Consider the following 14,606-nt stretch of genomic DNA (forward strand, 5'->3'; position numbering starts at 1 on the left):
AGAAATAAATTAGTTTTATGTGTATTAGAAAGGACATGAGTTATTCTATATGTTATAGGATATGGTCTATTTCCTTCTTTCATAAGATCTTTTCTCTTAAAATCCTAATGAAGGGTTAACACACGAGTGAAATCTTAGCCAGCTAGGTTGTATGCAATTCTAGGGTGAATATCAAACATTAATTTTCCTACGGACTAATTTCCTATCTTGTTCCATGACATCTATCTGTTAAGTTATTGATTTTCTATCCATTATTAATCAACGTATTTTTTAATCAATTTTTTCCTTAAAAATTATTTTTATTACTACTTCAATAGTTCCTATATGTATTTATTTCATAGTAATAGCTATATACGTCTTCTCTAAACTTACTAAATTCTTTTAAAAATTTCCTCTTTAAGAATAAGTTGCATTTCAATCACACTACTCGTAAGTTCGATAGGAATAACAAACTTACATGAACTTGCTTTGTAGATTATGTGATGCTTTCTCTAGATCAACCCTATTTGGTTGAGGACTTTCCTGATTCTTCCAATTCCAAATTCATTGTATGGGCTGAGAATAAAATCTTGATGCATGATTCTTTCCATCATTTTGTTTGACACCGTCATCTTTGAAAAGAATCTTAACAGGCTATCAGAGATTTGAATCCTATCTCCTTCATTGTAATTACTTTGATTCGTTTGAAAATCTATCTGAATCACTTTCTATAGCTTCCTCATAGATACTTTCATCTGAGAGAAGATCCTCAAATTGGTAGATGGGTACCAAATCATCGCGGTAAATTGCATCCACGATATCGTCTGTGGCTTCAATCGTAATTCATCACATTTCTGTCGGCAATTCGGTGATATATGCCCTTTTGCTTCCCATGTCTTACAATCATCGAAACTTTCATTAGCTCTTGCATGGGCTCATCTGAAAGTTCTCTTTGTAAGGCTTCTTCCCATGGTTTTTGTATCTATACGTCTAAATCCTTGAGATGAAGCTCTTGTTGGACCCATTATCTGTCTAGATTTGCACGATCTGGCCTTTGATTTTGACCACCATGATCTCCATCGGCAAAAGAATTTTCTGGAAACTCTTGGAGTAGGTATCACTACTCTTCTTCTTTCTCTTTCTTAGTTCGCTTGATTCTCCTATAATTGTCGAAAAATAATTATTTCCACAACAGTCAGGGGTTCTTTTAACCTTATGTCTCAGTCTCCTCATGTTCTTTTAGACAGATACTTTAGTTTGTCTTTGATTGAATCTAACTATCCTTTTAGTACTTTTTAAGATTGAATCAACATTTCCTCCATGGACTAAGATTTTTGTAAAGAACATAGGAGAGTGTTATCTCTATTGCTACTCCATTTTGGAAGAAATACTTCTGGAATCAAGAGATATATTCATCTACTTCACAAATATCATTTGAGACCAAAGAGAGCTTGTGAGTATACTATAGCCTTCTCAGGTCTGATTCCCTCAAATTATCCATCTCCGATTAAATGTATTTCGATTAGCTTTCCGAGTCTTTCTGCAATTGTAAATTTTTACTATTATTCAAATTATCTTCTGTGGTTTTCAAGAAAAAAATAAAAACATAAAAAAAAAAGACAATGCGAGTTGTCACAACTCTCACTCAAATGGTTTCTCAAGAAAACAACAGGTGTCAGTGGTGATCCAAACTTCTCAACCTTTCAAAAGTATGTAGAGCAATGTTGTTTTGCATTCATACTTGGTAAGAACGATTACATGAAGATGTTTGCTAGAACACATTGCATTAATCACCCATCTCTGCGAGTCGGAGCAAAATATTTTGAATTCAAGTTCAAACTCGTGAAAAGTTTGATTGAGTTCCAAATCAAGCCGGCTCACGAAACTCGACCAACCCCTCTTTGGAAATAGCAGAGGACAGATGGATTTTTGATCAACTAATGAGGACTTTTCAACTACCAAATAAAACTAATAGTAAATGGATAGGAACTCTTTCATAATGACGTGTTCAATTAGGTGATCGGTATTTTGATTTCTCTACTTTTCGTATGAATATGTACAATCATTTTTTTTCTTTTTTTTTTTTTTTTTGTTTCATGATAGGGAATTTACCTTAAAAATCTCATAAAATGTTAAGAAATGTTGGGCACAATTTTTACAAAAAAGAGCTTATAATTAAGTTCTAAACTTATTTTTAAGATTTTAAAAAAATTCATTTAATTTTGATCGTATTAATTTATAAAATTGTTGCTACCAATTAAGCTTTATAATCTTATTTTATCTTAATACTTTAACAAATTATATTTAAAATAAGACCTAACGGCATGATATAAATTTTTAAAACATCGTGTAAGACGTATAAATTTATAAATATTTTTAATACATTTAACCAAATACCCTCTAAATGTCAGATCAATTTATCGTTTTTTCAGGGTGAATTATATGTAAACCCCCTTTGAAAATATGAAATTATATTTTTTTTCAAAATTTTTTTGAAATTATAATTACACCTACTCTGAAAATTCTCCATTACACATGACCCCCTTCCTTTGGACGTGCTGGAAATATTGACATAAGCAAAAAAAATTACATGAATTCTTAAATTTGCATCTCATGTAACATTTCTATGTATATTTGTGTACTTATAAATTGATAAATGCAACATATAAGTACACAACTATTATATGGGAACGTAAACGGGGTTAAAATTTGAAATTTATGTATTTTTTTTTTAACGTCAATATTTTTGTCCAAATCCTAAAAAACGGGGATCAAATATAAATGGTGAATTTCGGGGGTTATACTGTAATTTTAAAACTTTTTTGAGAAAAAGTATAATTTTCTATTTTTAAAGGGAATCTAAATGTAATCAAACCTTTTTATATAATTCACCAATCTGCACATTACACTTAATTTATTTTCTACACTCATATATAAAATTTAGTGAAAATATATTTTTTTAGAAAATATTTCTACCAACAAGGAACAAATTCATGACTGTCACTTTTTTTTTTTTTTTTAAAAAAAAAGCTTACAACTGGGGATCTAGAATTGAACCCAGAAGAGGTGGAAATTTTTTTACTTAAATTAGATTTAATTGAACTAAATCAATTACATAATAAATATATTAATTATTTTTTAAAATTATACACTAATTATATAATAAATATATTATTTTTGTTATATAATTGGTTTAAATCTGAGTAAATATTAATGGTATGAGTGTAACTTGTCATGGGAGAAAAACAACAATCTCAAAATATTGGGATTAATAAAAGCAGCAAATTGGTTGGTTTGCAAGCCCCACTTCAACTAACATCTTATACCATACCAAATGAGAAAAATAGGGGGAGCGCTGGTCCAATCGGCGAAATTGAGACCAATTGGCAAAATTGAGACCCTATACGTTTACGGAGAAAAAAGAAATTGAGGTCCTATAAGTTTAGAGGGTATGGGTTTGAATCCCATTTTATGTTTGCAATATTGCGTCTATTGAATAATAGATATGTTGTTTATACTGTAATAGTAGGTGTTGATTAGAGCATGATTATTGTAATGATTGATATCCAACAGAAATGATTGTAATTAATTTATTTTAGTTAATAATAGTTCATCGCTCTTACTTCAAAAAAAATAGGGGGAAGAAACATATTTTATAATTATTGCACAATTTTTGGGTTAATGACACCGCCTACTAATTTTCTGTGAAGTAAAAAATACCCTTCATGATAAAATAACTAACTTATTCAACTTTTCAAAAATTTACATTAGTTGATAATTTTTTTTTAATTAATGTAACGTATTGGTTTATATGTTTTACTCTTATTTATTATATATTTTAAAACGTGATTTCGTATCACGTAAAAACGAAGTGCCACAACAACTAGTATATATATATACTACATATATAAAATATTTTTTTAAATGAGATACTGAATTATTTTACAGCAAAAATTTTGACTGTCAATTTATCTTATGAACAATTTTAAATTCTTAATACTTTCCTTGATTCCTGGCGCCAATAAAAAATGACGTCATCCAAACCTTTTAGGAAAAATTACAATTTTTATCCTCTAATTATAAGTAGTGGTAATTTTCATCCCGTTGGAATCCAATTTGGGTACAATTAACCCTCCAATCTTTAAATTAAAAAAAAAAAAATAGCACATTAAGAACAAAATACCTACCTCATATGAACCCTAAAAATTGGGAATCCAGCCCCATTCAATAAGGTGCACATGTCATATTCCGGCAATTTTCAACCAATTTTGCTTCTTAATGAACTAATTTTTTTAAAGGGTAGGAATTAATTGTCAAATTGAATTCCAACATAACTATATATAATTGTCACCCTTAAAATTACATGATAAAAAGTATTAAATGCAATTTTTGTCCGCTAATTATAGTCATATCCCGTTTTAATTCTCTAACTTTTTAGTGGTCCGAAAAAGGTCCTCTAACTTTTAAAATTGTTAAATTTTGAGACACTAGCGATCGAATTTTGTCCAAAGTTGCTGAAAAACGACGCCTGAATCTGACTTTGGCGTTTCAAAATCCGACGATTGGTATCCCAAAATTAAGCAATTTTAAAAGTTAGATGACCTTTTTGAGATCCTAAAACGTTAAAAAGGACTAAAACAAGATTTGGCTATAGTTAATGGACGAAATTACAATTTTTTTGAACTTTTATAATTAAAAAATAAGGTAAATTACTACTGACACTTTTGAAATTAATCTTAATTACAAATATTCTTTTATCATTCAAAAAATTACAAATACCCCATGTAGTTAATGGTCGTTTAATAAATACCTTTCGAGACAATTCATCATAAAGAGTATTTGTTAAATATTCGTTAATTTTAAAAAAATATTTATAATATTTTAAATAATAAAAATATTTATAATTATGATAAATTTAAGTGAATCGGCTAAGCAAAAGAGTAAAGAATTAAGAAATCAGTTTTGGTAGTACTACAAATCAGATGGCGTGAAGGAATTTCCAACCAAAACAACACATTCGTTTCTAGAGCTATATATATATATACACGACATCCATATGCCCCCAATCTTCACTCTCAACTCACTATTCAACACACACACACACACTAAATCATGGCCTCCACAGAGACTCCTGCGGCAGCAGCGGAGGCCGAGAAGGTGGCGGAAGCAGCACCAACGTCGACGGAGGTGGAAAAGGAAGCGGAGGCACCACCACCGGAGGTGAAAGCCTCCGCCGATGCACCACCGGTTGATTACTTCGCGGTGGCGGAGGTGGTGCTGAGATTCTTGCTGTTTGCTTCAGCGGTGGTGGCTGTTGTGGTCACGGTGACTAGCAACCAAACCAAACAAGTCCCTCTGCAGTTTCCTCCCTTCCAGGCTTCTCTGCCTGCCAAATTCAATCATTCCCCAGCTTTCATGTAAGTTTCTCTCTCTCTCTATATATATATACTGCACTACCTATGTACATACGATAAATAATATTTTATATTTTAAAATATATTATAAATAAAAATAAAATATATTAAATAAATAATTAAATTAATATAAAATTTGAGAAATTCAATAAATTAATTGTCATATACACCACCCACACTCTATACATTTATAAAAAAAGAAAAAAGAAAAAAAAATGACAAGGGTGTGTGTATATATATATATATTGCATAGATTTTTTTTTTTTCGTTGTACGTGTTTGCATGCATGGCCAAATAATTTTAATTATTATTTATTATTAATATACAGTATTTTAAATGAGGGTAATCGATCAAAGATTATATATATAAATAATATGATTTTTTATCATAATTAATTTATATTATAATTAAAAGTAAAAAATCGTAGCAAATACTGATGATCACGATAACACAAGAATTTTAAAGGCAGTCGTAACTAAAAATCATAACAAATATTAAGACTATAACTAAAATTATGATCAGTATTAATTAATCACGGTAAGAAATTAAGTTTATGCAATAATTTTATTGATTGGGTAGATAATATTGATTATTAATAATGAATTTTTAAATTGTGGTTATTTTTATATAGGGAATTAATAATCTATATATATATATATATATATTTTGCCGTGAGTATGATTTTCTTGGAAATTAATGGTAATGTTTTCTTGCAAATCACAAAGTAAGAAATGGGATAAAATCCATATTATCCCTGTGATTCTCGAAATGTTCAAATAAGTTTTTGTGACAAAAAAATATATCACATAATTCTCTGTGTAATTTAAAAGGTGCATACTGACCCTTAGTGTATAGTGTATTTTAATTTGAGTTTGATGTTACAATAACAAAAATATCCTTTTTAAATCGATGGCCTATATTTAATATGATCTCAATTTGTGCCTCAGATTTAATCATGCTTATAAAAAATTAAAATATATTATTTAATATATAAATAATTATTAAATTATGTCCAACGGCGAGCATTTTGATACCTCACTCACTGAAAATTTTTAATTTATTGGCGACTTATATCTATTTTTTTGCTCAAAAAACCCTAACCCACGCCCCCATCTTCTATCGTTTTTTTCTCCGTTGTCCAACCTACCACCACCAGAAAGCCCGCCCGAAGGCGAGCATTTTGACACCCCATCCACCATAAATCTCCTAGCCTTTGATGAGTTATCTTCTTTTATTTTTTGGGAAGTCTTAACCCACACCCCCGTCTTCTAGTGCTTTTCTCTCCGCCGTCTACTGCACTTTCGCTCCCGATCAACCACCATCTGAAAGCCCAGGTTCTGGCGGTCATTTTGCACCATCATCCGCTGCACTTTCTCTCCCGATCAACCACCATCTGAAAGCCCAGGTTCTGGCGGTCATTTTGCACCATCATCCACCTTCGATCTCCCCTCCTCCGACGACTTCTCCTCCTTTTTTTGGTGGAATACGTAGTTCACCCTTTTTTTTCTTTTTTTTTATGTAAATCGAATTATATTTTCTATATTATATTTTAAAAATATTTATAATTTAATAAATAATAAATTTATATTTAAATATAAAGATATATTATAATTAGAGTTTTGAAATTTTCTGAAAAGATAGGGGTAGTTTGGTTCTTGTAGTAGTAAAAATGCTTATTCATACTCATTTTTCGCACATGAGGTACACTTTTATAGGGGAGGGGATAATATGGATTTTACCCGTAAGAAATGAAATAAAACTATTAATTAGAATGTTTGAAATTCTTGAACACAAAATAATATATAGTTCTATTTTTATTCGAAAATTGCTTTCTTTGTTGGGAGGAAATTAGAACGGCTACGTAAGTGGCATGTGATTTTTTTGTTAATTTTTTAATTTAATTAAGTTGTTAATAGGACTATTGAAGGAGAGACTTTTTACAAATTATATGACTATTTTCAAGAATTTCGTAAGTAATTGATCTAAAAATGTATTGAATTTTTAAATTGTGGAAAAAAAAATACAATTTTCTTTATATATATATATATAATTTGCATACAAGAAAAAGAAATAAGATTCTCATAGAAAAAGTTTAGTTCTATAATTTAGTGATTTGATATTTTTGATTCTGCATGAATCGATGTTTATAATTTAGTTCTGTAACTTTAAAATTTTGATAATTTAATCGTTTTTTGGTTAATTTGACAGAAAAATTATATATGACTTGCACATAATCAAAGTAAATTATAATTTTAATCCTATAAATTAATTTGTACATCATGAAAATTGTCGATCCTAAGTCACAAGACTAAAATTGTATTTTTCTCAAATTCTCATGTCCATATTCTCTTGAGTTCCTATTGCATAAACTCAATTATATTTTAGTTCTCTTGATTGGGCTCCATAATTTATGCTTCTGATGAATGTATCCATATTGTTAGACATTCATATTTTGCTCTTTTGGATCAAATCACGATTTATTGCGGCACAAACTTTTAAGTAAGTCGACAATTTTATAGTATTTATAATTTTGAATTACCCTTCAATGTTTGAAAATTTATAAATATCCTCCTGATGTTTGATGAAATTATGTAATCCTTGGATGGAGGTATTAAATTGTCAACTATTCATTATTGTATCTTTTTCTTTTTTTAAAAAAAAGCGGCAAGAGTGGATAAAAAATTTGAAAAATTATAAATAAATTATTCACTTAGTCAATAAAAAAAATTAAAAAAATAAAATAATAATTTTTATTCCACAAGGAAATTTTGATCAGTTCATCACAAAAAATAATAGAAACCTAACAGGGACTAATGGAATGGGCTAATTGTTAGATTGTCGTTAAAATTAGGAGAATATTGGTAATTTTTCAAACAATGGAGGGGTACTCATAATTATACCATACCTCTTTGGAGGTGATTGTAATTTATTAAAAGGAGAAAAGATTAGCACTTGATTTATGTAAATTAATAATTCAATACATCAAAAAAGCTACTTTAATTAATACCTAACTATGATTTTTTATTCATTTACCAACCAGACTATGATTAATTATAAATACTTTTCAAATTTAATTTTGCATCCTCTATTAAGTTTAAATACACAAACATTTCGTACACTTTATAAAACTATAAATATTACCCCATATTCAGTATTAAAAGTTTACACAAGTACCGTTTGGGTGCATTACATCAAAGGACATGGGATGTTTGTGTACTTGAACAGAACCTTCACTAAAAATAATAAACTAGTGCATAGTCATTGATCGTAATCGCGCAATGGTTGTCAGTTGTGGCGTTTACGAATGCTATAACTCATATTAATGGTAAAAAAAAATTACAGTCGATAATCTAAGTTTTGACATTGATTTCTATTTTACCATAATTAATATATAATTATTTACCACGACGTTAGTTCGTAACGAGTAAAATTGTAGCCGATAGTAAATTTTCTCGTGGTGCTTAACGGGGCATGTTAATGTAATTTATCCTTAAAAATATGGGTAATCATGCATAAATATTGAATAAGGACTTGTGCATTTATTGATTAAAAAAATGTTTGTTAATTAGACAGATTGAAGTTTTTTTAGCTTAGAAAATTTTTGTTTAATTTGTTTTCTGAATAATCTCCTGAATTAATAAGTAATTAAAATAATTAATATATTTTAATTGTGATGGTGATGCAGATACTTTGTGGCAGCACTCTCAGTTGCAGGGTTGTATAGCATAATCACTACCCTCTTATCATTCTATGCCCTCCTCAAGCCTGGATGCTGTCCCCAAGTGCTGTCCCATTTTGTCATATTTGATGTGGTAATCAACCTCTTACTTATATATATATACATATATTGCAAGAAAATTTTATATCAATTCTTTAAGCACTTAATTAGGAAAAGCATTAAATGAGAAACTTTTATTTAGGATAATTATACTAATAATCAATTACGACCACCCCTCTTGAAATTTGGTATAATTATATAAAATTTTTCATTATTTAAAAAATTTATAAATACCCCCAGATTTTAATGTTCGTTTAACAGCGATCCTATTCCGTTAGCCTCCATTAGATTTCCATCCAATTTTTATGATGAATTTATCAATATAACTTTTTGGATTATAAATTATAATTTTTTTTTATATATTTTTAGTATTTAAATGGATTATTTATTTTAGGGATAATTTTATTTTACACTCCTAATTTGTGGTCTATTTACATAAATTATTGATGCATTCTAGACAATTTACATATACGTCCACCAAAAAGGTCGACGTCATTTCCACAAATCACCCCTACTCTTTAAAAAATTACACGTACACCTTGAAAAAAGTCACCATCATTACACAAATTCACCCCTGCTTTTTGGCTGTTAGGGGTGATTTTTTTAGTTATACAAAAGGTAAGGATGGTTTGTGTAATTAAACAAACCATAGGACGTTGGGTGTAAATGTAATTATCCCTTTATTTTACCCACCCTCAAAAACTTTTTATATTTTTTTCAAATATTTTTTTATTTTTTAAAAAAATCAATAAGAGTAAACTAGTAATGCTATCCCACTCTTCAAGGACTATATAATTATTTTTTATTTGTGAATGTATTTAGTATTATTTTTTTTAATAACGATAAATATTTATAATTATGCCAAACCTGTCGTGAACATAATTGTAATTTACCCTTATACCACTAACATCACCGAGGTTTAATTAAGCAATTCGTGCAATCATATTTTACGTTTCAGGGTCCACTCTAATCATTTTTAACAGGACAATCAATATTTTGGATAATTACACTTACACCTATACACTTTGATTAAATTACAAACAGTCCCTTGATTTAAAAAATTTACATTATAACCCATGTATCCATGTATTATTACAGATATCTCCCTTTCCTGAGGGCTGAATGATTTTGAAAATCCTTAATTGGAATATGATTATAGGGATGGTATCAATGTAACTTCTCAATTTGGGGTTTTTCCATAATAAGTCCAAACTTCAAGGCTATTTATATAATTTTTCCAATTTATTTTTCAACTACCGCTGGAAATTGTGGGTAGTGCAAACTCTAACTTTAATTATATTATAAGAAAAAAACCTTAATTTTAAATAATTACATCATAACCCATGTATTCATATATTCCATTACAATTTCCCTATGTCCTCCAGGCTGAATGGCTGTGGAAATATGTAAAATATGACTATAGGGATGTCATGTCACCATAATTTCCCAGATTGGGGCTGTCTATAATAAATCTAAACTTCAAGGGTATTTATGCAATTATCCATTTTTATGTTTTTCAGCTACTGCTAGGAGTTGTGGCTTCGGCAACTGGTGCTGCAGGTGCCGTTGCATACATAGGTTTGAGGGGCAACTCCCATCTCGGCTGGAAAAAGGCGTGCAACGTCTACGACGAATTCTGCAAGCACGTCGGATCCTCCATTTTCGTCTCGTTGTTTGCTTCCATCGTGTTGACGTTGTTGGTTTTACTCTCGATTTACTCCCTGTCTAAAAAAATAACAAAGTAGCTTGATCAGTCATGAGTTACGGGCATGATCGAAGAATTTTTAGAATTGCCCTTGTTGGATGATCACTAGTATTTGTGGTATTGTGGATCAACTGGGATTGGTATTCTTGTGTGTGTGTTTGTAGGCATGGTCTTGTGCAGTTGATAGAACTTTTGATTTGATTGTGTACATATTATTGATGTATCATGTGCTTGACGGAAAGTTGTAATGAAAATGTGTTGTTCTAAGTTTGATCACATTGTAGTATCTGTTTGGAAAATTTGAATTTTATGCTTAAAATATTGGATAACTACAATTATATCAATTAAGATTCGGTATAATAAGGAACACTCTCTTATTATTAGAAAAATTATCAATACTGTCATCAAATGAAAAATAATTATGTAGTCTCTTTGAATGTAAATTACTATGACCCTGTTGATCTTTTTTTCCATAAAAAATATTTAAAAGAAATTAAGGGTGAGTAAATTAAATAATTCATAGGGCAAATTAGTCCATAAAAATATTTTAGAAAAAATTTAAAGATACATAAAATTATCATTTATAATTTAAATAGATATTTTGATTAGTACACAATAAAATTAGATAGAAATTTAAGGTGCACAGTGAGTCGGGTTGGCTTAGAATCAGCACGAACCAGCTCGAAAAAGTACGGCCCAAGATTGGCCCACTATCATTTATGGCCGATCTTGGGACGATTCTAGGTCTCTAAGTGGGGCGCAATTGAGTTCATTTTTCAAATCCAAGCCAAGTCCATAGATCGGCCCAGTTGAGGTCGGACCAAGCCCAGACTAGTATTTGGCCCGAATGTGCTTGTTTAATTATCTTTTAAAATAAATAAATAATAAATTAAATCCCACAAAAATTATGTATAAAAAAAATAGTAATTAAGAATATATAGATCAAACTTAATAAAAAATAGCTCAACAAGCTCGGCCGAGGCCCGATCCCAGGCCACTGGCCTAGGCTAGTCCTAGGCATTAATTTCTTGGACTGGCCTAGGCCCAGGCCGAACCAGTCCATTTTTTAATTAGTTCAATACAGTCTTGGGTTGGATTAGTCCAGCCCGGCCTACTGTGCATCTTGAATAGAAATGTAATAGAGGCTAACAGATTGGACTCGTCGTAGACCAACATTAAAATCAAGTGAATATTTGTAATTTTTCAAATAATAAGAAGATATTTATAATTATGTCAAATAACATAGAATATCGTTGTAGTTTACCTTAAAAGTAATTATAAAATAAATGATTCACGTGATTTGAAAAATTTTCTCTTACGACCCTTGGTGTAGAATTACAATTTGCAAAGTGTCTGCAAAGTATTGTAGAATTACAGTGTTACCCCTGAATATAATATAAATTATTAATAATTATAATAAATTAAATATTTATTAACTACAAAATTATTATTTTTTGTTATTAATACATATATTAAGACATTTAATAATTATATGTTATTTTTATTATATTTATATATTCATAAAATAATATATTTATATATGTATGTATATATTTTTTTTGTAATCTTCGATATTCGGTTCGATTATATTAACCGACATAAAAAATCAAAATCGAGCCGAATCACCAAAATTTATATATATATATATATATATATATATATATATATATATATATATATATATATATATATATATATATATATATATATATATATATATAAAAGACACGAAAACTAAATCAAATTTTCTGTTCTCTATCGGTTAACGAAAAATTTCACATCCCTAATTCCACTTTCATATGAAAATTGACTCATTATGTACAGATTGAGATATGATGTAATCTTTGTATACGTAACATGTATATATTAAACGAAATAAAATATGTAGTCAAATTTAAAGTAAGTACGTCCATCACAAATTAAAAGAGAATAAGTAATTAACAGAGAGAGAAACTATTGAAAAATCTGATCCATGATCCACGAAAACCTGAGTCATCAACCAGATCACAAAACAGTCAACCCCAGCATTCTATTCCATTTGATCACTTGTTTTGTTTCTCTTGAAGAAAATTCCAATCTCCCAAACCAAATGAGAAAAAACAAATATATATTCTTACACTACATACAGTTTACTCATACGAAGGCAAACGATGGATGAGTGCGATGCTTAAACCTGCTTATAATTCACTTCAGGGGCGCCTGTAAACGAGAACAACTCGTCGTCTAGGTGGATAGTAGCCCTGCGTTGGCGGGGGAGTGTTGAAAATCATCAGCAGTGCTAGAGCAAGAACGATCACAAAACAGATAGTCATCAAGTCGAGGCCGCCACCGTCGTCCGATGAGCAACAACAAGCCATCACTATGAGCAGATTCAACTAATTAAGATCCCCTGTGATGAGTTTTATCTTGAAACTGCTGATGAATTTGGACAGATAAAGAGATGGGGTTGTGGTTTGAGGCAGTTGGGAGATGATTTCATGTAATTGTTGTTTTCTTTCGACCTCCTTGTCTGCATAAAACAGCAGTTTGTATGTTTTATTGCAGTCTTGTGCGTACTTGTTTCACTTAATATATACATATGTTGTGTATAAAAATACTTTTTAAAATATGAAGTCATAATAAATTCTATATTATTTTATGTAAGGTGTATAGATGAAGTACAACACAAAGCTCCATTAAGAGAATATTTGAATTGATAAAAGGGCTGAGTAGACTTAGATCCATTCTAACCGTGTGAAATTATACGTTCTTTCCTCCCTGAAAATCCTTCATTTATACTTAACCCCTTCTGTTACGATTCAGACTAAAAATATTAATATTAGCAAAAAAATTACATAAAATCTATAATTTTGCGCTCGTTTAACCTTCACATATATGTTTTGTACTTATAACAGGGATCAATATAATATATATAAAAAGAGATTGTAAAGTCAACATCATTACATTACTGCTTATAAGTACAAAAAAATTAAAAGTTTATATATTTTTTTGCTAACATCATTATTTTTTATTCAAATTCTAATGTAAAGGGATCAAGTGTAAATAATAAATTTTTGAAAAGGGTATAAGTATAATTTTAAAACTTCTTTCAAGAAAAATGCAATTTCACATTTTAAGAGGGGTCTAAATATAATTAACCTGATAAAAATATATGGTGGAGGACTAAGTGTGGATGGAGTTAGGTGTATATTAATATTGAAGTTGTATATATTATTTTAACAAACATACATTAGTTTGCATACTCTTTTAATTTTTTGTTTAAAGAGTGGGGGATGGTTGGTGTTCACCTAACAATTATTTATTGGTCAATAATGGATTTATTTAGCTAATTTTATCAAGAATACAATTTTATTAATGTGTGTTTAGTTGCATGGATGATTAGTATACTTGTCGCTCATAATTATGTAGGGACAAACAAATTTTTAAACTACCCTTATACGTTTTTACTGGATATATCAGATGCTTGATATACTCGATGGTTAAATACAAAATCTCGAACATAATGTAGCAGGGATTGCAAGTTAGGATTGTCGATATTGTTGCCCTCTTTATATATACGATAAATTACATTAACATTCCGTGAGGTTAGGTCAAATTACACAAACACCTCATGTCTTTTACAAAATTATAACTACACCTCATGTAGGGTGTTAGTATAGTTTCGTTTTTAGGGGTATTTGTATAAGTTTTGCCTTTGAATAGAAAATGTGGTTATAATTACAACAATAAC

At 29.5% G+C, this 14,606-nt stretch overlaps 1 protein-coding gene across 1 annotated transcript; it reads left to right on the forward strand.

Annotated features, from left to right (window-relative positions):
* LOC105156916 (CASP-like protein 1) lies at positions 5,047–11,147 on the forward strand. Its single transcript, XM_011073177.2, has 3 exons — positions 5,047–5,396; positions 9,079–9,205; positions 10,692–11,147. The coding sequence occupies exons 1-3, from the start codon at positions 5,092–5,094 to the stop codon at positions 10,914–10,916; spliced, it is 657 nt and encodes a 218-aa protein (XP_011071479.1). The 5' UTR covers positions 5,047–5,091; the 3' UTR covers positions 10,917–11,147.

Source organism: Sesamum indicum, linkage group LG3 (assembly GCF_000512975.1).
Source record: "Sesamum indicum cultivar Zhongzhi No. 13 linkage group LG3, S_indicum_v1.0, whole genome shotgun sequence".
Taxonomy (NCBI): Eukaryota; Viridiplantae; Streptophyta; class Magnoliopsida; order Lamiales; family Pedaliaceae; genus Sesamum; species Sesamum indicum.